Source organism: Ciconia boyciana, chromosome 3, assembly GCF_034638445.1.
Source record: "Ciconia boyciana chromosome 3, ASM3463844v1, whole genome shotgun sequence".
In the NCBI taxonomy this organism is placed as follows: domain Eukaryota; kingdom Metazoa; phylum Chordata; class Aves; order Ciconiiformes; family Ciconiidae; genus Ciconia; species Ciconia boyciana.
The window spans coordinates 98489023-98514079 of NC_132936.1; the positions used below are offsets into that span (position 1 = coordinate 98489023).

The following is a 25057-nucleotide window of genomic DNA, read 5'->3' on the forward strand; positions in this document are numbered from 1 at the left end:
TCATTAAGTGAAGAAAAAAACCTTCAGAGTGAAATAATGAATTTCATTTTATTCTAGCTTTGGTCATTGTTGTAAGAAAAAAAAAAATCAGAACTCAAGGAACCTCTGCTGTATGTTAATACAGTAATTCTTATTACAGCATGTAAAACCATTATTTGCATTTATTTATTTACAATGAGATTCCATCAAGTCTTTTGTAACTGAAAAATCATCACTAACTCGATTATTTCTACTTGTCAGATGAGAATTGAGTATAAAAATATCATCCCAAGAGGTGACTGCATAAAAAATTAAGAGTACAAGAAACTGAGTTCAAAAATGGGAGCTGACAATGAAGCACTTCTGCAGTCGTTGCTATAACCTTCTCTAATGATGACCTCTATAATTATCTCATCTATTTAATTACAGTCTTTGCAATTACCTGGCATTTTTAAACAAAGAATCTTAAGCAGACTAAAGAATTCATAATTTTAAAATGCACGAAGTGAAAAATGAAGAAGCCAACTTCTGCAGATATGCCCCCCTAGTTGGATGTGCATCAAGAGATACCTAGGATCTGCTGTTCAGCGATGTTAACTGTGCCCCTACCTCATATATGCTGCCTAAGACCACCAGTTTTGAAAAATCTTACTGTGACTTACTGTAAAGACTGTATCTTTGCTGAGACAAACTTATTCTGATCATCTTGTGCTAAATTCTTAACACTGTACATATACAATGCTTGATAAAAGTATCTTATTATTTATATATTATAACATAAGACATCTATTCAAACTGCCCCCCTGTAGATTTTCTCTTACCTTGACATTGGTATCCCTGTTTTCCTATTACACCCCTGAAAATAAAACAGTGTTTTAGAAAATGAAGAATATATGTTCTTAAAAACAAAAACCATTTTTTCTTCTCTTTACTGGACATGCACAAGTTTAAAAGAATAGCTTCTTATAACCAATCGCCTGATAACTGCATGCCTAGACCGAGATCAGTTCAAAGTACATTTCAGCTGCTAAGAAGACATTTCAGCTGCTAAGAAGTAGCAGGTAGGAAGACAGGCCATGAAGGGATTCAGAAGTAAAGACACATTTACTATAATAAAATAGGCAAAGCCAAACGGTACATAGAGAGGGAAGCCACAAACCAGTAAAATAGTAATCAAGCAGGCTTCTACATAGAGAGAAGATTGCATTTGCCAATATTGTTGCTTGAAATCATCTTAGCTAACCTAAAGCCTAACCTGCAGAGATTTCTTAGAGGAATGTAGTTGAGTTCATGTACAATTCACATCGTTTCACATTAAGAAAGATTGATTCATTACACACTCTTAAGGCATATTAATTATGGATCACATCAGATCTTATGTGTGTTAAGGTGCAAATCAGTATCTCTAGTTAACAATAGAGTTGCTGAAAAATAACTGAGAACTGAATGTCTCCACCACTTTTCCCTATCTGAAAAATGCGAGTATTCAAAACTAATGTAAATAATTTCTAAAAGGGAGTTCTTGACATACACTGTAATAAGAAAGACCCTGTACACTGAGCACCCAAACCCTGGATCATTAGAAGTCTAATATTCCCATATTTCATTAACTTCAGTAGGATGTATAGGAGCTTGGCATTTCCTAGGAGGAAGATGGTGATACTTAAGCACCTAAAGAAGAAAAACGTAAAGGTCTAATATTATGTCTATATCTACACGTAGGCACCTACAGAACACAAGACTGGCTGTCTACCTAGAATTTATAGTGTGTACTAGACAGGAAAAGATTGAACTTTGTGGCTCAGAGGAGAAAAAACACAAATACAACGAATTCTAACATTTGTGATGGAACTTTAAGTGTCTTCTATTATCGTCTGCAAAACTGATGACAGCTTAATATTAAAATGAAGAGGAAAAGAACTACTACTCTACGCTATTTATACTTCAGCAAAAAAGGAGGGTATGTTAACTCTTCAGTACAAAGTTGCAAAGAAAGCAAAGTCATACCATATAAAATCTCTGCAGTGCGAACAATATGTTGGCTGCCTAAGATAGGTGGCCATAAACTTGTGTCCATTAACCTGATGTACTCTGCGTCGCACAGCACCCTGCCGCTTTCTGGGGCGCATACGTTCCCGGAACACACGTTCTTCATTGTCTTTGGGTGCTGAAACAGAGGAAAAAACAATAAGCACTGGCTGTATGAGACACAAACACGGGAAAACTCAAATGCAATACCTAAGTAGATATTCTTGAAAAATAAAAATCATCCTCTCTAGCTAGCAGTGCAAGATAACTTCCCTAAGTTGTGGGTAATTTTTTTCTTTTTTAGCATCAATGACTAAAGGGCAAGGGTTTTCATCGCCCTGTACAGGAACTTCTATTTGTTCTAAACCTTTATCTGTAACTTCATGCTAAGCTGGGAATAACTCTTCTGTGCTTTATCACTATAAAGCACGCTGGCAACCTCTTTAACAGTAATTACACAGTTAGATTCTCCAAACAGCTCCGATCTCATTTGATCTTCAAGGGGCAGGGGGGAAATCCACCAAAAAATCCCAACATCCCCTGGTCCCCATACACTCAGAAAGTGCTGACACAAGTGCAAAAAAGCTGAGTACAAATACATATTATCAAGCAGAACAAAAATTCCATCCAGAACTGATTACTTTGTAGAATTCCTGATTAAGATCTGAGCTTCAGGCTCTAATAATCCACTTTGATATTAATACAATTTCAGCAAAATGTTCAAGGAAAGGAAGTTGTTCCTCTTAACCAATTCCTGTTCAACTGCATATGAGATTTAATGGTAGAGGAAGTAAAAAATGAAGTTGATATATCTTAGAATGAAAATCTTTGGAAAAACATCCTCCAGAGTGCATTGGGTGTTTTTTCCCAAGGCTTTATTTTGAAAAGTATCACCTACACCTGCATAGTATTCTGTATGCACTAAGCAAAAGCTGAGGATGAATGAGCAATGAAGAATAGTACATAGTTGTTAATGAAAGACAGATATTACAAGCATTCCTTGAGCCACTTGTGTCTCTGCAAAATAGAATATCAGATTTGGAGAGGACCGCATTCAGTCATCCATTGCTAACTGAATCTATGCATGCACTACTTCGGTGCATATAACACTTTGAAATGTATTTAACACTTGTCATTCTCTGAATTTCAGCTACCCTGAATCATTATGATGGCCTAAAGATGCCAACTTTGGTCTGTTGCAAGCTCTTCTGTACATGAATGAGTTCTCCAAGCAACAGTACAGTATTTAAGAATAACACAAAGAAAATTAAAAGTCCGAGAACAACTCAAATCTATAACAGTCTTAAATTCTTCTACAAACACTGAAATAAACCATATTTTTGAGGGTTGTAAAATTAAAAGGTATTGATTTAGGAATTCCTAGAAAATGGTCTTAAATTAAGCCAATGGATGGATACCTTGGGAAAATGCAGAGCACAGACCCACAAATCGAGATCAATTTCTTTCACTGCACAGCAAGGGCTAAAACCTATGACACTAGCAAATTCATTTATGCACTAAAAAGCCTAAGCTCCTTACACATTAACATTTTACAAAAACTTCATACTCAGAGTGGGTTTTCACCCTAAGAAGACACATCTGTAGGATGGCTAGAATGGCATTACTTTTCTAGTCTAAGTGAGCTCTCAGTAAATAATCACTGACTTATACACAAAGCTGCCCCTTTTATTTATGCCAAAGAACAATCCAAAAGCAATGGGTCTAGGTCCCCCTTCAAGAAAGAGAAAAGAAGTACCAAATAGTTACCAATTATGTTTATTTTTATGTTGTCAATTATGTCTATTTTTATGCATTAAGCAAAACTCTGATGTCCAATAAATACCACAGCCCCTCGAGAGAAAGGCTGTCTTTCACAGAGAATATGTAATACGTAGTTGGAAATCCTACCAAAGACTCTTATTTCCAGCTTCTGAATGATTTATTGACTTTACAAAGCTGCTGGTAATCTTTTAAAAGTTATTATTATAGGAAATAATTCTATAGTAACACAGAACTGTTCTTTTGGTTATCATCCAGATTGTAGAATTTGCTAAAGTATGCACCCTGGATGTGAGAAAGTTAAAATCCCATTCTCCTGGAAAGGGTTCCCAAAAAGTTATCTGCTTATATGAAACGAACAAGATGTTCTGACAGTGCACAGTTCACACTTGATATGATAATCAGTCTACAATACCGCTTTTCTCCTTTTTTTTCATCTTAAGTGTAATTCTTCACAGATAAAGCACCTGTAATTTTACAGAGCAGATAAAAATCCTCTTCTTGTTTTGGCTAGATAAACACACTATCATGACACTTTTTTTTTTTCTTTTTTTAACCAACAAAGTCTTAAAACTAATTTTACTGTATTACTTTCAGTTCTATACTTAATACTTTTATGAAATTCCAATTTTCACTTACAATCCTAATAGTTAAAATAAAACAACAAAAGTGTCTTTTTCAGAAAGGCACTGACTTGAAAACAGCTACAAGCAATACACCAATCCTGAAATTATCAGATTAAATGGCAGGCCTCAATTGTCGATATCATTTCCACACAAACAGCATCTCTGTGTGTGAGAAGGATGCTCAAACAGCTCAGGGAAATGTAGTTTTCTTGGTCTGTCTTGGGTAACGTTGGAGGTCCATCAGCCAGTTCCCCCAAAACAGTCTCTCCTGTCAGTCTGCTGTTCCACATTTATCACTAAAGACTAGCACTTGGCCAAATCCATGCACTGCGTCCTGCTTTAGTGTTGAACTGCACAGACGAACTGCATGGCCAAGAGCAGTGACTCCCCAGCGGTGACTCTGCCTCTACCTCACCTCACATGACAGCCTGCATAGAGTCCCCCCCTTGTCACTCAGCAGCAGTACTTGTTTGGGGGGGTTGGAGTAGCATCTGGCAATACGGTGCATGACTGGACACTGGATGACGGCACATCAGCCTTTCATCAAAGCAGGCCAAGTCACAAGAGAAATTAATTCACCCATGAGCTTCACACTCAGTTTACATCAAGTTCAGCTAGCTTCTTCACTGTTACCCAACAAAAACACATAAGCAATGCTTTTCCACAGTCCTCAAGCAAAATACTGCCACGTCTTGCACAATTCACACCACTGTTGTGGGCCACAGGCACAAAACCAGGCAGTAACTTTCCCAGGTGACTCAGAAGCAGATGATTACATCTGTGCTGGCTCATACCCAGGGTTGTGAACCACTCATTTCTAGTAGCACTAACAATAGTCCTATGTTTAAATTAAAATCCATTTATCTCATACTGAACAGCCATACCAGAGACGTTCATTCAACTGTCTGAAGACATCTCCTTAGAAAGAGAGTTACACTGCTCTCCCCAAACTTCTCTCATTGTTCGCAAGGAGGAAAGCAGAGATCACTAAATGCTGTCAGAAAACAGGGAGTACTTGGGAAAACCCCTAACATTTGTGTGATACAGCCAGCTAGTGTTTTCAAGACATACTTTAGAAAATATGAGCATCCCAAACAAAACTGGCCTTTAAATATATTTTAAAAAGAAAAAGTCTTACAGTGGTATATGATAGATTCTAGAAAATACCATTAGGATACCACTTACTGCCCAATCATGGCATTTCTATTCTTAGCAGAGGACTTCAAATGAAAATTAAGTGTATTTGCTGTAGTCAGTCTAGAAGCAATTCCGATATGAACAACAATTTCTTCTCACAGTATTTCTACTAAATAGTCACATAGGATTATCATTTTCGCAGTAAAAGCTGTTTCTTTATGTAATGTACATTCTGTTCCCTGTTTTGATTTTGAGTCCTTCAGCCCTTTATATTATTCAGTTTATCTTTTTTTAATGCATTTATTTAACTTTCATTGTCAAAAGACAGAGTAAGAAAGGCTCATGATCATTTCCAAGCGTTCATGGAGAACACTGTCAATGCAGCACACTGAGTTTAGGCTTTATATGATGGTACTTGAGAACTGGCAAATTTAGAACTAATTTTGTCTCAAAACTATACCCAGTAATGCCACTACTTCTTTTCATTGCAGCCAAGAGTAACTCTGAGTTATTTGGAAAACAATAGCATATAATTGCTTTTATAGACTCATACATACATACAAACATATTGCCTACAATTTTGAAGATTGAAAAGACTTGCAGGCTTAACTCCAAGCTCTTAGAGAAGTGTTACAAAAGTCAGAAGTATTTGGCTTGCAAAATTGCACAGAATTCATAAATACTTGCAAAATGGATGTTTAAATGAACTGTCTGGAACTACATTTAACACTGTTAATCATGTAGTATCTGTTAAGTATGTATTATAAGTTGTAAGTTAAAAGATAAGAAAGTGACACATAATACTCAGCAACCCTCAAAGGGGGGCAAGATTGGAGGAAAAAGACCCCGTACACCAAATAACAAAGGCTGGAACATGTCAGGCTTCATTTCATACTAAAATGGTTTCAGCATAAATGAGAATGGTTCAATGTGGAGCACTAACTGCAACAGCCAGAATTATCCTGCGTAGCAAAATGTGCCATTTCCATTCCTTATCCTCTATGTTGCAATTACTTACAGAATTTTGACAACAAACAAGAAAATGGAAAAAATACTGCAGAAAAAGAGAGAGAGAGATTACATGCACAGAGAGGTTTTTTGGCATTTGCTATTGCTCAGAATGCTGACTTCTAAAAGGGAACACGCTGGGCACTTCCCTTAATCTGGAGGAGATAGGCATCGAACAGTGACAGTGTTTGGGGAAGAAAAAAAATAAATCAGATGTTTTAGTTAAATGGCTACTACCCCATGAAAGCCAAACTGTAGGCCATGTACAATGGTAACACTCGCAGCAACAGGCGTAGCTGCCAGGTAATCCCATGCAACAGACACCTCCATGGCACTTCTGGCACAAAGTGCTTTTCACCCCGCACGTCTCTTGGGTGTCTTCACATTGCTGTCATCTGTAACTACAACCAGCATTCAGAAAAAACAGCTGTTTTAACACCAACCCTTAATAATTACAACAGAGCCTAACTGAACAACAAATGCAAAGGAACAATGATTGTACTGATGTTTTATTGCTGAAGGTTAAAAGTAAGAGCTTTTGTATCAGATTTAAACCTGACCACTTTAACCAGTATGTGTGTACTGAAATAGAGCTTTTGTTTTAGCACTATGTAACATCTAAACGGAGGAAGGATATTGAGGCAGGAGAGGTAATTTCCCTAAAGTTATGTCGGAAAGGGACAGAAATGTCCAGGACTCCTCAGGTTTCAGGATGGAGTGTAACCAGATTATTACGCATCAAAATCAGGTCTCAAAGGATTATTCCCAAACTCTCTTTTGGGCCTCTACAGTAGAAGCATATATACTGTCATCAAGATTTCTCCAGGCAGAAACTGTTACAGGATTTTGCCTTTAAGGCTTTAATCTTCTTTAAAGAAAAAAAAAAAAGGGGGGGGGGGAGCTAAGCACCACCATATATTTACATTTCTATCTCCTTTCTTTTAGAAAAGCCTTGCTTAGTAGTAATATGTGCAACAAACTAATCTTGTAACTTTGAGATAAAAAATAGCAAGGTAAATGCTACAATATAATTTCATAAAGCTGTTACTGATGAACACAAATTAATTGGATAGTTTATCACAGTCATAGAAAGCATGCAATTTTTCTATGTCTTTTTCTAGAAGTATAGTATTTCCAGACTATTTCTTTAACAAGGAATAAACACACAGGTTTTGCTTACTGTATCTCAAATATGCTTTCTTTAGGAAAGCTGACAGGAAATTTCCTGTTTAATAGAAGAAGAATCACATCCTTAAATAACACTATATTGTTAAAGAAAACAAAGATGATGAGTGTTACCAAAGAAATGAAAAAATGCTCACAGAATGGGTGAGTTTTAGAAGAGAGGTGTCTTGACAAGTCATGTCTGTTAACACGAGCTATTTTACTGAATGCATTGAAGAATAAATTGCATTTGAAAGTATATCAAGCCCAAACATGGTGGGTGGCTTTGTAGTATGGGCTCAGGCTCAAATTTATTTGCTTTCAAACACATGCTTATCTTTAAATGCTTAAATTCTTGTCTAAAAGAGAAATTCTGCCTATATGTATTTAAAGACTTCCCTTGACGTGCAAACAGATAAGTGACCGAGGTTGTGACAGGCACACATTTTTGTTTCCGGGGTTGTTTTACTGTCATTTTAAAGAAAGAAAGAAAGAGAGAGAGAGAGAGAGAGAGAGAGAGAGAGAGAGAAAGAAAGAGAGAAAGAAAGAGAGAAAGAAAGAGAGAAAGAAAGAAAGAAAGAAAGAAAGAAAGAAAGAAAGAAAGAAAGAAAGAAAGAAAAACAACAAACCAAACCTATAAAGCTATCCAAATTATTATTTACATGATTCAAACCTTCTCTACATACTTAATTATTATCATGAACACATTCATTAGGTTCCTCGAACCTGAAGGGACAACAGTAACTCCCCACATCCTTTCAAATGGAAATACTTTCATATTCGATTCACTTAATAAAGGAGAACATAAAGTCCAGAAGTACTAAAGAGTCTCATAGATACTGAAGGTCTGATTGCAATTTCAGCACATGGAGAAGTTCAATCCAGTTTTCAGAAATGTCCTAACCTTGCTGGGTGGCAATAATTTGGACCAAGTGTTCGAAAGCAGGAGCATGAAGCCTGGTACCTGAAGGGACACTGGTGCCACAGCTGCAGGCCAAGCGCTCTGCTGCAGCAGAGGCTGGGGGTGAGGGAGGATGAGTTCTTTTATGTGCTCAAGCAAAATTCTCCTTCAAATGACTTGGAGACTTTCCTTAAGAAAGCTTTCAAGATGAGCCCTCACATGTTTCTGCTCTCTGTCTGAACAGTGCCTGCAGAATTAGTGACAACTTACACAAGCTTAAGGTATTAACAACATGGAATTACACATGGACTTCTTCAGATGATCATACAGAATGTTTTAATAAATCTAATATTTAATGAACAGATTTCTACAGTTTTATAGGAACTGTTGATTGGACAACTGGTAGGGGATGAATATAAATACAGGGTGCTACATCCATTTTTTAGACCCCTGGGGGCTCACAGAGATGACATGGGTACTGACCTCATCTTAGAGGGTGAATGTAGCAATTCCTACAGATAAACAGCTGTCAGATCCACAAAGTAAGCAAATCAGAGATAGATTCCTCCTACTTCCTCTCAGTTTCTTTATTGGTGGTATTTAACATTAATGATTTTAAGAAATAGGGTATTTCTGAAATAAAAAACCTGTAACTACAACTTTCACATTGCATTTTATTTGGCAAAAGAAGTTCTATTGCTAGAAATACCACAGGGAAGTTATTGCTATATGACAGGTTTTCTGAAAAGTCCATTTCACATCTCAAGGTTTTTAAAATAAAATTTCAACTTCCAAGACTTTTTCCACAAGACAGAATTTAGAGCTTTTTCAGTTGGAAAGGAGACAATGTCACAGACAACAGGAAAAAAAAAAAAAATCAATGCTAACTAAGGTTATTTCGGTCTTCCAGTGTTATCTTTCAGGAGGAACAAACAGCCTCACTCTAAACACAATGCCCTTATGTCAATAAATCTGCAGTTGAAATCAGAGAAGTGGAAATGCATTCTACATATGGTAAATACGAAAGCTATTATTCAGGAGAAAAATCTTACTCCATGGAATGTAACGGGTCTACTCATGGAATAACTAGTAATGTAAAACAGTAATTTGTAAAATGTAGAACAGTTTTTGTGCCATAACTTCAGATGATAAACTTACAGAAAGAAAATTAATTTAGTTTGTGGCAGTGGCATTCAGTTCATGTTGATACAGTGTTAGTAATGAGTAGTATCAGTAGCCTAGAGTTAGTATTGGTAGTGTTAAGTCCTGACAGGCTAACAAGGTGCAATAGCTCTTATGAAATCAACTACTTACTAAAGCTAAAAAAGTGCATCATCTTTTGAATGAAGAAACTACCTATATAATACATTATATTATTACTGTAAGATTATTATAACTATGACCAGACCAAAAGCCATCCTTGAGACTAGATTTCCCTACCCTTATTGCTGCAAGTCTGCAAACATGTCCTGCAATGTGATTGCAGCTGGCTCCTCAGAGCATGCCCAGCCGCCTGTGGCAGTCGATACTCTGGTGACACATGCTCATATTGACTTTCCTTTGGCTGTCTCCAAGGAAAGAAGGAAAATGTGACAAAACATCATGGTCAAGGCTGCTGTGGAAGATGAACTTTCAAAGTGGTGTACACATGCACATTTATTTTAACAGAGCTCCAGGCTATCTGCAGTGTTAACTGACCTCTCTACAGGGTCAACACCTGAGCTGCTGGCCCTTCTCAGTTCCTGGAAAGGAAACGGTGTTGTGATGCTAAGATGGAAAACAAGCATTGTGAAAACTTCAGGACAAAGCCCTTTTCCCAGAGGTAACTATTAAACCAGACAGATCCCAAATGACAGTATTTTAAGCATGTGTTTGTGATAGATCAATCAGCAGTCTTTTTCTAATAGTTGCAAAAGCTACATAGAGCGTGATGAAACAGAACCTTGTATGACTGGGGTTTCTGGTCTGTCAGAAAAGAGTTGTTTCTTAAATATTTTTTCAAGCCCAGCTTTGTTCCTTTGCCATAGAACAGCAGAAGCCTAAGTGGCAGGCACCTAGGAGATGTCCGAGCCCAGCCTCCTGCAGTGGGGAAGGGTCTCATGTACTTCAGGTATCCCCTGCTTCCATTTTTCTGATGGTTCTTGAAAATCTCCAGCAAGGGAAATTCCACAACACACTCGTTTATCTTGTTTCACTACGTTGGCAGGCAGGCTGTTTTGCTAATAGCCAGCCTAAATCCTTTTGCAGTAAACTATGCTGGATGAGTGAATGGCAACCTGAAAAAGCAAATTTTTTGCCAGCACAGAAACTATTGAAGTATCTGTAGCAAGGCAACCATTATCCCGTTGTACACCACACAAAAGACCAGGGGCTGGGGATGGCCAGAGACACAGCAAGATGTCACAGAAAAGACGACTGTAGAAATTTTGCATAATTCTCAGGCCACAGCAAGACAGAAGCTGCTTTGAACTAAACAGGTCCCCGTGGATACCCCAGTCCCATGATAGCCACAGAAAAGCCGTGATATCTGAAGGTAAAAAGGAGAATGAAAACCACTTCCTCCCTCTAAGCTACTAAATCTCACAGTCACCTTCCTGATTCCATTTCCAGATCCCCCTCCTGATAGTGACAACTTGCTTCCATCTGAGTTTAGAAATGTGTGTAAAAAAGCTCACTTGTGCTAAAATCTCCATATTAAATCTGATAATTTCACATAACCACATTAAGGACCTATGGTGTATAACCTACACAGGTCAGAGAAGACGGCTTTCAAAACATAGTTTTCTAATGATTATGCCCACACCCCCCAAAAAAAAGCTGAAGCCTATGATAAACATTACACGTATTCAGGTTTCAGAGTGCTTCCAAGTGGAAATGAAATCTTCTTACCTACAGTTGGGAAAGACCCCATTCCGAGGTGTCACCATCGCAGACATGAAAAGTACAGAAACTTCAGTAAGTTTACTTTGGAGAAGTGATTCTTTTTGCATTTTCTTTTAATCTTTCTACATTTTTTTCTCAATAAAATGCTAACTACTTGCTTGTATCCTCCATAGGGCAGAGGGATTCCACTGCAGAACGGCTTGTGATTCAAAAGGGCCTCATACAGTGCCTACGTAATAACTGAGAAACCCAGAGAAGATTGCATAGCAGCTCCTTTGTCCCAAGCAGGAAGAATTCTTCCATTAGTCTGACTAATTCTGGTATAAATTAAAAAGGCACTGAATCCTGAATACTTCGCTCAAAAAATGCTCAGGAAGACCAGAGGGAGTTTCGAAGGCAGGCAGAATGACAGCGATACATTAATGTTTTATTTAAAGACTTTTTTCTTGTACTTTCAGATAATGGCAGCAATATTTTTCAACAAATTAAAATAGACGCTGTAAAAATTTGGAAGTTATTTTCCCTCAACAGTATTAAAGTAGTAAGACATAAAGTATCTGTACCTTTGTGTAGATAAACCCACTGATGAGACTGTAATGGTTCTGATAAACAGACGGGAATTTGACCCCAAGCAGTAGGACGTGTTACTAGAAGTAACAAATGAGAAAATCATCTTCATAGCCACTGTTTGCCAAATAGGTTCAGGATGCCTTTTACCTGTTTTATCTCACTGTAACTGTACAGTAGCTTTGTCTGCTTAAACAAATAATTTACAATACTATTAAAATTTCAAATTATTAAGTGTTGGGAAAGAAATCTTTCAGAACACAAACTATTTTTATTTCAGAATAACTTAAAAGGCTCTGTTCTCTGAAATAAGTTGATACTTAGGGTTGTCCATAGAAACAGTATCTGGCCACTGTTAAATTATTTATTTTTCTTATGCCATGTTCTTGAGAATTTTTTGAGTATAGAGAATGCACTATATCATCTCGATACATGTTAGAAACAAGTACCTGGTTGCCAGTGGTATCTGAACTCCTTTATGCCAGCTCTTCATCTAGCCAGGAAGCCAAGCCTGGTAAAACTCTGGACAATCTGCAGGAACGGCTGAGGATTGGGACGTCGCTGAAACATGTTCCAAGACAGTCCCACCATGGCAACCTAAGGCACTGGGTCTCCATCAAGGAAAACCTGAGAGCCACTTTGTGGATGGCAGCCAGGCAGCCTGAGAGAAAGATCAAGCTTTCCAATACAACTCTAAGCAGTTTTAATCATGTTTCTCCTTTTGTTTCACCACTTATATCTTTTGTAAGTTGGTTCTGCATGCTACAAACACATGATATACTCTTCTCTGCAATGGAGCCTGCAGGGCACCCAATGGGTAAAAGAGTAGGTCCTCATCTGAACTGCACAGATTTTTTCCTTTCTTGGATGGAGGGTGCAGGAGTCTATAGGTAATCAACCTTTGGACTTTTCATTTCTCACAACTCTACTGTTGAACTGAATAAAACAAGTGAAAGATATTACTGTTACTCATCACCTTAGAAAGGACTGTTCTCCAAGACAGCTGCCACCAATAAACAATGTCTGTCACTACTTTTCCATTTTTGGCCCAATGTATAACCCATAACACACTTCTACCCGTGTTCCAAGATGTCACTGCTCTTTCTGGTTTACAACTTTTACTAAGGGCCATATTATGACAATCCTGTCACCCTCCACCAACATCCTCATTTTGTCCATTTCCTAAGTGGGCAATTCTTGCAATCATTTGTAAGAGACAAAAATCAGCAGCAAAAATAACTCTTTCCATTGTCTGGCTTGCAAACGTGGGAGGAATTTTTCTTATTCTGATACCCCCCCACACACACACAACAAAAACTTAATTAAGAACGTCTCTGACTCACAAGCAGCACTATTAAAGCAACTCTCCCATCGATGTCTTTCAACATTAAATATATTATTACTAATTTTCATTCAGAGAACAATAATAGATATATTATGTAAAGCCTGAAGTACTCATATGATTTATTATCAGCATACTACTTTAAAACCCCAATTTAGCAAAGCATTTCTGCATATGGCTATATGAAAGAGTATATTCACTGTGCCTTGGATTTCAATTGAAACCTTCTAATATTTAAAGCACTACTTACCTGCCCGGCTAGATGTTAATTCTATGCATCCATTGCACAGAAAAATGGAAACATGTGCTAAACAGTATGTTCTTTCTCCCTGCCAGGCTTATGGGCACAGCATCATGAGGTAACTGCAAATGGTGAGTTTGCACATTGTCAGTAGAGCCTGAATGTGTTATATAGGTTTTTACTGGGGGGGACTGACAGATGACAGGGATGGGGGGATGACCACCCTCATGACCTATCATTGGCAGAAGTATTTCTCAGTGACGAGATTAAACAGGAGAAGTTTTAATGCTTCTTATTTGTTTTTGGATTTCAATATACAGGTTATTTTACTGTCCAAACTCTACATAACAATAAAAAACCCAGAGTAATAAGGTGAGACCACAGTGTTAACTCGTCCTACTTTTGAAGAAAGAATTTGGGGCCTACCATGCATTTGCTACGAGCTCCATCGTGTGCTCTGATTTGTAATATTAGATTGGTACTTATAAATGTACTGCTGATTGTTCCTTTTGCAGGTCTTCAAGCAAAAGAGCAGTAAACGGATCTCCTGCTTCCTATGACTCCCAGCAAAGTTTTGCAGCATTTGAGGTTTTGCATAGTGTGCTAGCTGAAATACATAATTTACATGAGAACCCTGTCTCTTGTTAAACAAAGCAACGTGTATCTAGCCCTCAAGTCATGGAGAAAAGCTTGAAAAGTGTGACATGAATGCATCTAAAGACTGAAAAGCACAAAAAAGTCCTAGTGGAGGAAACCCTCCCTAATTTTATTATGGAAAATCTTGCTTATCTCTGTACACTGGATACATGACTGCAAATCAGTACGGGGTTTGCGTGGCAAGGTTTTTTGGTAGTGGAAGGGCTACAGGGGTGGCTTCTGTGAGAAGCTGCCAGTAGCTTCCCCCACGTCTGACAGAGCCAATGCCAGCCGGCTCCAAGATGGACCTGCCGCTGGCCAAGGCCGAGCCCATCAGCGACAGTGGTGGCAGCTCTGGGATAACACAGTTAAGAAGGGGGGGAGGGGGGGGGAGCAATGCGGGGACGATGACGGAAACTGCTGCACAACAGCAGCCGGAGAGAGGAGTGAGAATATGTGAGACAAACAACTCGGCAGACACCAAGGTCAGTGAAGAAGGAGGGCGAGGAGGTGCTCCAGGTGCCAGAGCAGAGATTCCCCTGCAGCCCCTGGTGAAGACCATGGTGAGGCAGGCTGTCCCCCTGCAGCCCATGGAGGTTAATGGTGGAGCAGATATCCACCTGCAGCCCGTGAAGGACCCCACACCAGAGCAGGTGGATGCCCCGAAGGAGGCTGTGACTGTGTGGGAAGCCTGCACTGGAGCAGGCTCCTGGCAGGACCTGTGGACCTGTGGAGAGAGGAGCCCACGCTGGAGCAGATTTGCTGGCAGGACTTGTGACCCCGTGGGGGACCCACACTGGAGCAGTCTGTTCCTGAAGGACTGCACCATGTGGAAGGGACCCATGCTAGAGCGGTTTGTGGAGGACTGCAGCCTGTGGGAAGGACTCACACTGGAGAAGTTCGTGGAGGACTGTCTCATGGAGGACAGGAAGGGACCCCACGCTGGAGCAGGGGAAGAGCGTGAGGAGGAAGGAGCAGCAAAGACAACGTGTGATGAACTGACCGCAACTCCCATACCCGTCCCTTTGAGCTGCTCAGGGTGAGGAGGTAGAGAATTTGGGAGTAAAGTTAAGCCTGGGAAGAAGGGAGGGGTGGGGTGAAGGTGTTTTAAGATTTGGTTTTATTTCTCATTATCCTACTCTGATTTGATTGGTAATGAATTAAACTAATTTCCCCAAGTCAAGTCTGTGTTGCCTGTGACGGTAATTGGTGAGTGATCTCTCCCTGTCCTTGTCTCGACCCATGAGTCTTTTGTCGTATTTCTCTACCCCATCCAGTTGAGGAGGGGGAGTGATAGAGCTGCTTGGTGGGCATCTGGCATCCAGCCAAGGTCAACCCACTACAGCTGGTCAAACTTGGTGTCTTACTGTGTAAGACACACGCATAGGTAGAAGACAAGACTCTCTGTGTTTGAAATGAGGTACAAAAATGTACTTTTTCTTAACTGTTGCTACCTTCTTGATATTCCAAACTTCCTACCTCCAGTGTTCACATATTTATTTAGTCCCAATTCTCCAACCTTTGGTAAGTCAGGTGTATCAGTGTCTTTCACATTTTCAGTGATTCGGTGAGCATGTGGCTCAAGCTTTCACACAAAATGAAAAGTGCTTCTGGCTTATGAAAAGATGCTTAACTGGACACCTAATTTCCAACTGAGTCAGAATTTCAGAAAAGATTTTACGCATCAACTGCTTGAAGTAATCTAGCGGGACCTGAGCCATTTTTTCTGACCTATGGCAGATTTAGTCTCTAATAAAAAGTATACTCGCAGAGGAAAAGAATTGGCAAACAACCTTTGAAGAGGCAACAGATGTGTTGATTGAGATGTATTTTGTTTTTCATAGTTCTCTAAAATTGATGTAATATTCAAGAATGCTTAAGAACTTACTGATGGAAGCAGCTGGCAAGTGGGAAGGGTGGGATGTTGGATGATGAGGTGCCTTACTGTGGGAATTGGGGGGGGGGGGGAGAGACCAAAATGAAATCAGACAGTTTTAATCCTCTCACTTTGGAGAAAGAAACTCAGAGAAAAATAGGACATGAAAGAAAAGGGAGGGAGGAATGGAAGTGAACCTAGGGCTGATGAAAGAGGACACACCAGAGAATACTCCTTTTCCTCCCTGTAGGACAAACTGTGAGCAGTGCAGCTCACATCAGTCAATGGCCAAAGCTCCAAGGCCAATTTGAGTTTAGGATTATTGTCAATCAGTAAGTTAATTTCCTTTCTACCTATTTGCTGTAAAGAAAAGTTAACTCCCCCTATTACAGAAAACTCATACATAAGAACTAGCAGATATATATGTACAAAGAGTTAGCTACAGAAAAGGACTCAAGTTCTGTATTTTTTCCACAGGGATCTAGATACCTGTCTTGCAGTGCTCTAAGAGAATGGATATCCTCTTGCCTAAAGAAAATACGTTAGACTTGTTAAGGTTTTCCCAAAGATACTGAGCCACCCAAGTTCACTGAAACAACTAACTTCAAAAAAAATAGATGCTGCTTTAGACCCGCTCTTGTTTTCTTCAGATACGTGACAGTTAAAGCTAATTCAAACTATGTGTATGCAGAAGAACAGGTACAGAAAGCCAGTGTAGCAAGTTAAGACAGTTACATATTGTATTCCATTACATTACTCTAAACTAACTTACTTTTTTCTCCTTCAGCAAATCACCTTTTGTTACTTCCTAAGACTAAAAGCAGTTCAGTCTAACAAATCCCCACAGCACTCACTGAAGGTTGACTTTCAAAATACACGTGAAGACTCTATACAAGAACTAATCAATGTGTGTGGGAGAAAACCTGCTTCTAACATTTCTTAAAACTGTAAGTCTTCCAAGAAAAATATTTGTTAAACTCTGGGCTGTGCATCTGTATACTGTAGCTGAAAGAGAAAATAGAACTAAGAACAAAAATACTGAATTTTTTTCTTCTCTTCTTCAGTACAAAGATCGTATCAAATGCTACTTCGAGATCCAAACAACTTTCTATTTAGTCCAGAAACTAAATCAGCCAATGAAAACAGAGACAAAACAATTCTTGGAATGATTGCTGATTTAATTTTTCTCTTATTATTCCAGTGCTCTAACTGTTTTCCATTGAGCAGTGACCTGCCTTCACACCAGCAGCACTACCTTTGGATATTCTAAGGTGTCAGGTAAGTTCTCCTGCCACTGACAGCACAAAACTCATCTGGAAACCTGTGCACAGCACGAGGAGGATGAGGTCCAAGCAGAATCTGTGGAGAGCCAAGGGAATGACAAGGAGACTGCCTGTGGCACAAAGGATGACTATTTGTACATCTTAATGCTCTACATGCATACTCACATGAGGATAAGATCTATCCTTGGTTACAGCCTTACAGTTATGCCAGAGAACAGAGACACGTATATAAAATCAAGCAGAATTTGGCTCAGTTTACTTACAGTAGAGATAAAAAAAGAAACCTTGATTGCCTATGTCCAAACTGTAAGGATACAAAATGTTCTAGCAATTATAAAATACTAACCTCTAAAACTTCATTACATTTATTGTTTTGTTTATTAACAGGTCAAGAGATAGCAGAGACTTTATAAAAAAGCTTTCCTTAAAAAATTCAAGTCACAGCCCATGATCTCAAACCCCTTCTGTCCTCTTTGGTTTCCCAAGCACCTCTGCTCATATTCAAACACTACATAATTCATTTTAACTTAGCCTTATCAGGTTGCTGAATAAGGATGTGAAAGTCAGCTGGCTGTAAGTTGAAAAAATATATTCAGTGCCTCCTTATTGCTGCTGTCACTGATTTAGCTGTTCCCATGGTAAACTTAAATACCACCATAGGAAGCTGTATCACCTATCAATTCACAAGTTGGGAAGTGTGGTGTATGGAGATTTAACAGATCCCAGAACTGTCTGGTTGAAGGATGTGGCAGTTGAAAGCTGGAGGCTGGATTTCTTTCTTCCCTCCCCCCTCCCCCCTTTTTTTTGTTAAACTTGTATAATCTCAAGAATAAGACATATGGCAGCATTTCCAAGTTGGTTTCAAAGAGATTTTGATTTCCCACTTACTTTCTCCAAGTGTGAATTACCTAAGAACGTGTCAGAAGTTCCTCGAAAAAAATCCTTTTAACACTGGTTGTCTTTAGAAAAAAGACTTCTAGAGAGAAGCTCCCACTTTTTTTTTTTTAAAAAACGATTTTGACAGCTCTGTAGCTGCAGCCTCTGACTTGACTACCCATATGACACATCACAGCACTCATGAATTAGTTTTTTTACAATCGTTTCAATTCAGAAAAAAATGAAGCTTCCTTGTTAATAAGGAGACAAAAAACGCCCTAAGAAGGAGATCATCCCCCAGACTAGAAAGAAACTTTACCATCAGAAATTGCATAGGTAACAGCTAATGTCTCCTTCCTTCAGTAAATAGGTATCAAAAATCAAATATATTCTTACATGTTGAAAAGATTTCTCTGAACTTTTCTTTAATAAAACATTATCCTTACCATTAGCATACCAGTAGCCAAATAAAAATATGTAATGCATTTTGAGAAATAAAGATGGAAAAAACCAAATTTTTAAGGTAATTTAGACTAAATAAAGCCATGTTTATAGTCTGCCTTTTTCTTTGTTCCACACCCAAAAAACAGTAAACAAAATATTTTAATGACAAAGAAAAATAAACATTTAAGGATTGTTTTTAACAAGTGTAAAAGAAAGGCAAAGAAACAGAAACATAGCGTTTAAAGATTCACATACTCCAAAAATCTCTTAAAGTAAAAGTGTCTCTTCACTACTTGTCCTGAAGTTGTTACAAAGCCCCCAGTAACACTTCATCCAATGCATGAAACCAAACCTTTCTTTTCAGTGTACTTGGAAAACTCATTGAATTTGAAAATCTAATACGACACAGTGAATCCAAACCAGTCAGTTGTGAGTAGTGATTTTGTGATCCTCCATTTTTGAGACCACCATAACAAACTTACATTAGAAAGTACAGATTTTAGAAGATACAGTGAAACTGTCTGAACTCAGCTACATTAAATGTGTTTTAAATCCTAGATCCAAAAGCAGAGGTATTCAGAATAGCTGCCCATATTTAGGAACTCGGACCACTACGTCTGCATTGCAGAATCAGTTTGCTTATTCTCCTACATGCAAGAATATCATCTTAGTACACATAATATCCCTCGTTTCATGATGGGAAAAAAGTCACAGAAATGGGCCAAGAAAATTAGATGTAGCTAAGCAATTTTCAGGCAGCCCACACAGAACATTAGGGGGAAGAAAGCACTCCTTTGAGCAAGCATTAGCACTATTATTAGCAGCATCTAAATTTATTTAAAATAATTATTCCAGTATCTATTCCAGCAAGCAATACAAATTACACTTGTCCCTTAGATAGAAAGACAGACACAAAACCATGAGTATGATCCTCCCTCTGCATTGTACTTATCTTTACCAGAAGCAAGGAAAACAGGATAGAAAGCATTCCTGGAAACTAAGGGCAAAAATAAATCTTAGTTTAAGAGAGGCCATTTTAAACATTATGATTATCGTGCCAGAGCTGTGGGTTTGATGAAAATGGATTGTAGGTAATTTAGAAAGATGTAGAAAGCTGCATCACAAATTAAAAGTAGTAAGATCTCAGTTTGACATTTGTCCTGCTGAATACACAGAGATCAGCAAATCATTGCTGTCTGCCATCAGCAATGAAAGAGGTGTCTGGATCTACCATTGCACCAGAAGCACTTTTGGAATCACGCTTTCCAGAACATGGAACCATCAAAATAAACTGATCTAGGCATTTGCAAGTTTTTAAACTAATGGGGCAATCATGAGATCCAAGAAGCACTTGGCTTCAGGCCAGTGAAAATCTCTAGTTTTATTTGTATCACATTTTTCCCTTCCTTTCTTTCCCACAATGTGTAACATAATGCTGACATTTCAGAACATCGCCTATTTGGTCATATATGCAACATGAGGGTGAATTCCTGCTAATAGCTACTGAAATACTACTGATAAGTTACCCTTTTTAACATGGTGTTATACCACTGGTCCCAAGATAGGAACTATTTCAGCCTACCACTCAACTCTTTAAGGAGCGCTACCTCTAAAACAACTGTTGGCTACGTGCTAAAATAGAATGGTCTTGATCCAGGACCAACTCTGATAAATTGCTGGGAGTTTTGAATTATATTGCTGTAAACTCACACAAACAGAATCTGTCTCTATACATAGAAAATAAAGAAAATATTCTCAAAATAACAGTCTTTGGAACAGGTTTTTAAGGTGCTTTAATAACTTACTCATAACAAAATTAAAGCCAAAATATCTCTTTTTAATTTAAGAAATTAAAATAGACATTTTCCTCTCATGTAATATGAAATAACAGGCTATATTAGACTAGGCAAATAATTACTCACTTGCTAATTTTTAAAATTTATCTATTTATTTACATGTAATGGTATTATTTCTCTAAGTCTAACTCTTGAAAAATAGCATTTCTCCTTTGATCAATATTTTTCTTCTAACACTGTCAAACACAGACTCTTCCTTTCCCTCCACCCCTGGGTTTCAGAGAAACAACAGCTGGAACCGACGTGGCTGGTTTTGTCTATGCTATGACATCTTTCAAGGATTTTTTTTATACATCCTCCATGGACTAATCACAGTGACTATGCCAGCTTAAACTTTGGGAATATAGTCCAGTAATGAAATGAATCTGTGATAGGTAAAATGATGAGAGCCACATACATAAAATAAAATGTTTATACTAGACTAATGTAATTTTTAATTTCGGAATAACATACAAGTAAGGCTGATAACATCAAAGCAAACAATTACTGAGGAGGGGAGTAAGCCAATGATTTTTCCTAATAAATCCATATGTAACAGCCAACTGACTTATCCAGAAGTTATCCCATGCATATATTATTATTCATATATCACAAATACACGAAAAAACGTTATACAGCCTTGCCCTCACATCCTACTTGCCTTCATAACCAGCTTAACTTGGTTAGTACAACAGCAGTATGTGTGTGTGACTGTCAGTAGTAGACACAATATCTCTGAAACATCATTTTTCTACCACTACATTTCAAAGGACTTTACCCAAGAGGCACAGAGACATTGAATGGCATGTCTGAGGCCATCCAGAAAACCTATGGCAGATGACCTGTGCATGGTGCCTTCACAGTCTTCACCCAGGATTTTCTTCCCATCATTTCTAAGCATCTAGAGGCTAATATGGTGCTTACGACTAATATCAAATAATTGCTTCCTTGAATCCTCCTGCTTGATCACTAAATAAGGACATTATTTTTCCTGTGATTTTTTTCCCCATAGCATGAAAAATACAAAGGGCATTAGCCCATGCTCAGTAGCTTTAAGTTTATATCTCTGTTTCTGAACTATATTTTAACTCTGTACCATGTTACAACTATTTTTACAGATTCAACCACCTCCCAGTTGGGCAGAAACTGGTAATCAAAAATCAGCTGCAAAATCATAGAAACGTCTGTGACACCTAAAACAGAGCTAACAATACCTACCAAGTGCTTTTATCTGTACTCTCTCTATATATATAGCATAGCTGTGTTTCTCAAAGGGAAACTAGTATCACAATGTGTTTAGCTAAATAAAAAGACAATGGGATCCACATACATCACTTTCTTTTGTTCATAAGAAAATTATACATGTAGTAGATATCCTATAAAATTAGGCATCTTAACAAGTTTGTTATCACCATCTCTCTGGTTACCTAACTTAATCCTGTATCCTCTTTGCCTGTCTTTTCTGATTCCGACTGAACACTCGTGACAGTTGGCTGTCCTTTGTGCTTGGACACAAAATGATATAAAATTCAGAAAACCTCTGTCCTATGTATTTAGAAGGCATAATGTTGTTTTTTCTAATGTTATTTTATTTGAAGATCATAATCAATCCAAAACATAATTAAATGTCAAGTGAAAATTACTGTCTCTCTCACACACCGTTTTCATGAACCGCAGAGTAATTCGGGCTGGAAGGTGCCTCTGGAGGTCTCTGGTCCAAACCCTGCCCCAAACAGCTCCAGCTAAAGCAGGCTGCTCTGGGCCTTGTCCAGTCAAAATCCAAGTATATCCAAGGTTCACATCCATTCTCCAACAATTATCCTCCAAGTAGCCTCTGTTGGCTTACTTAATTTTAGCTACAGAGACTATGGATGACAAAGCCAGGACTATACCCCCAAAATCTGAGTTTAGACCACTTGATCCAATGATCAGACTACATAATTTCCTCCCCAATTTAAACTATAGGAATTCATTTACTGTCATGTGATCTGTAGTACAAATGTCTATGTGCAAGATAAAGTTTCTTAGGTAGTATCTTCTTTTTATATCATGGAAAGGTCCTTTAGAAAAATACAAATAAAGCAGAAGCTAGAGCAAAACCAATAAAAGAAGCAGGGGATATTACATAACAATTAAAGTGCTTAACACACAAAATGAGTTAATGCAGGAAACAGAATAAAATGTATTACTGCTTAAAGCTAGGACTGATACCCCAATTCTTTTGATATTACTTAATTTGAGGATGACCACTATGATCTTCTAAATACCTGTTTTTTTATCACATCAACATCCTAAAAATTGAGCCATATTCAATAAAATATTATACAATGTCTTAAGGAGTATATTACTATGGAGTCTAAATAAAAAGTAGAAACCTATTTATAAAAATGTATTTATAAAACCTATTTATAAAAGTTATTATTTCACTGACTGACTTGGCCATGACTGCCCCCTTCCTTTTTTTTTTTTTTTCTTCTTATCTAGGTCTAAGAAAATAGTGCATATAAAAGCTGGCAAGATTTTTATATATAATTTACAATGTAGTAGGTAGGCAGGTAGGAAGATAGATCAATCAACTTTTTAGATTTAGTGTGTATGGTTTACTGTGAAAGGAGATATTTTTCATGAGAGACAGGAGTTCAGGATTTTCTGTTTTATTTTTGGTTATCACATCTTTCTAACAGATCATGATTCATTCACTCGTCTTCAAGGAAGATGAGTGCACATGAATATTTCTAAGCACGGTGCCTGCACAGTTTAACACTCATTTGCTGCAGAAAGATTAGATCGCTAATGAAGTCTCAGCATTTCTGCCCATGTAATACACACAAGGAGCTGTGGAGAGCCCTACAGCTCAAGCTGGACTCAAGTTCTGCAGAAACCAAGCTGCAAACCCGCACACAGTATAGGGACTTCTCCAGACTGGACTGAACTTATGTTCCTAAATGGAGTCTTCAGCACAGGGATGCGGATGTTTGATACAGTGATGTAAAATTTTAGAAAGATAGGCTAAATATTTTTATTTAACATACATATTATGTGGCATGTTTTTATTGGCATATGTAGGTATGTACACAGTCAAATCTGATGTCAGAAGAGATGTACACAGTTCTGCTGTGCCCTCCTCTCCCTGTGAAATTTATAATCACATCTGATTTGTGGAATTTGGACGACTGCAGAAGAAAGTAAATTTACCAGGATAGAGGCTCTCTCTTAGAAACTTTACTAATGTAAATTCTATTTTGCAAGTATGATACCCCCTTCATTACCACCTTTTACCTATTCTATCAAACCCAGGCATAACTTTCAGCCCTCTCATACAAAACCATGACCAAATATCCTAAGATGTAGCAACACGTAGAAGTGTTTTCCTGTTGCAGAAAATCTACTCCTCTTAGTGCTCGAGGTTTTTCAAGACTGCTTCAGTTTAGTGACAAACTAAAGTACTCTGCTTCCAACTGTTGCTGAATTACTAAGAATTGGAAGTAATATTTAGAAATTTTAAGTAAGGAACTTCTGAGAAAGGGGACTTCCTGGGAAACTTAGCCTCTCTAAAAACTAAAACAATATGTTAATGTTTAAAATAATGAAAGATAAAGAAACAAGTCAATTATTAAAGTAGGAAGACTACAGGAGCTGTAAAAATCCTGGGCATTTGAAAATAAGAGGATTCATAATCAAAGCAAACAAACCTTTGAACATGGCAGTTCAAACATTCCATCCTTCCAGGCTCCAAGCTGAATAAACCTTTCAGTTATAAGTGTAAACCCCATATATACCCCATAAATTATAAAAGAGCCCTGAAGGCTTTAAGCTATGATCCAACATATAATTAGAAATTTCAGGATCTAACTTTGCCTTATGACAGTAAGCAGCAACCATGACATATTTTATCATACCCATAAGTTGCACAATGTGTTATTTTTTAACTCATGCTATTTGTTTTAGGTACCTCAAAAATTTTATCCTCAGACACTTGCATAAACTCTGTTATGCTTGGTATGGAAAGCTAACAGGAGTGTTTTTCCAGAAAAACCATTCAAGCTAACCTTCAATTATCTAAGTGTCAATTACCACAATTTTTTCTTAATTATTTAATAGGCACAACAATGAGATTCCAATTTTTTTGTTTTTTCACCTAGTCATAAGTAAGTTGCCAAACTGCCTTCAAAGAATGCTATAATTTACATGGAGAGACCACCTGACAAAAATTAAACAGAGATCATTTATATGTAAAAATATGAAATAAATTTTAAATTAATAGAAGCAGCTTAGTTTATATTTAAGACACTGTGACATAGACACATGACAATATAAGCTGCTATTCAGTCACAGTGTTGTGCTGTCACTCGTTTAATGGGTTTCCTTTGCAGAGTGAATTGAATGTGGAGTTTGCTTCTCAAATAGGAACTCCAGAACAAAAAAAAAATCAAATTACCCTGCTGAAAAAGC

At 37.8% G+C, this 25057-nt stretch overlaps 1 protein-coding gene across 1 annotated transcript in view; it reads right to left on the bottom strand.

Annotated features, from left to right (window-relative positions):
- Nucleotides 1–25057, bottom strand: part of PRKCE (protein kinase C epsilon) — a 300996-nt gene that overhangs the window by 110420 nt on the left and 165519 nt on the right. Inside the window, exons 3-4 of the mRNA XM_072856761.1 lie at nt 1987–2146; nt 801–835 (exon numbers count right to left, since the gene is read on the bottom strand). Of these exons, the coding sequence (XP_072712862.1) occupies nt 801–835; nt 1987–2146 (195 nt within the window). The remainder of the gene's footprint in view (nt 1–800; nt 836–1986; nt 2147–25057) is intronic.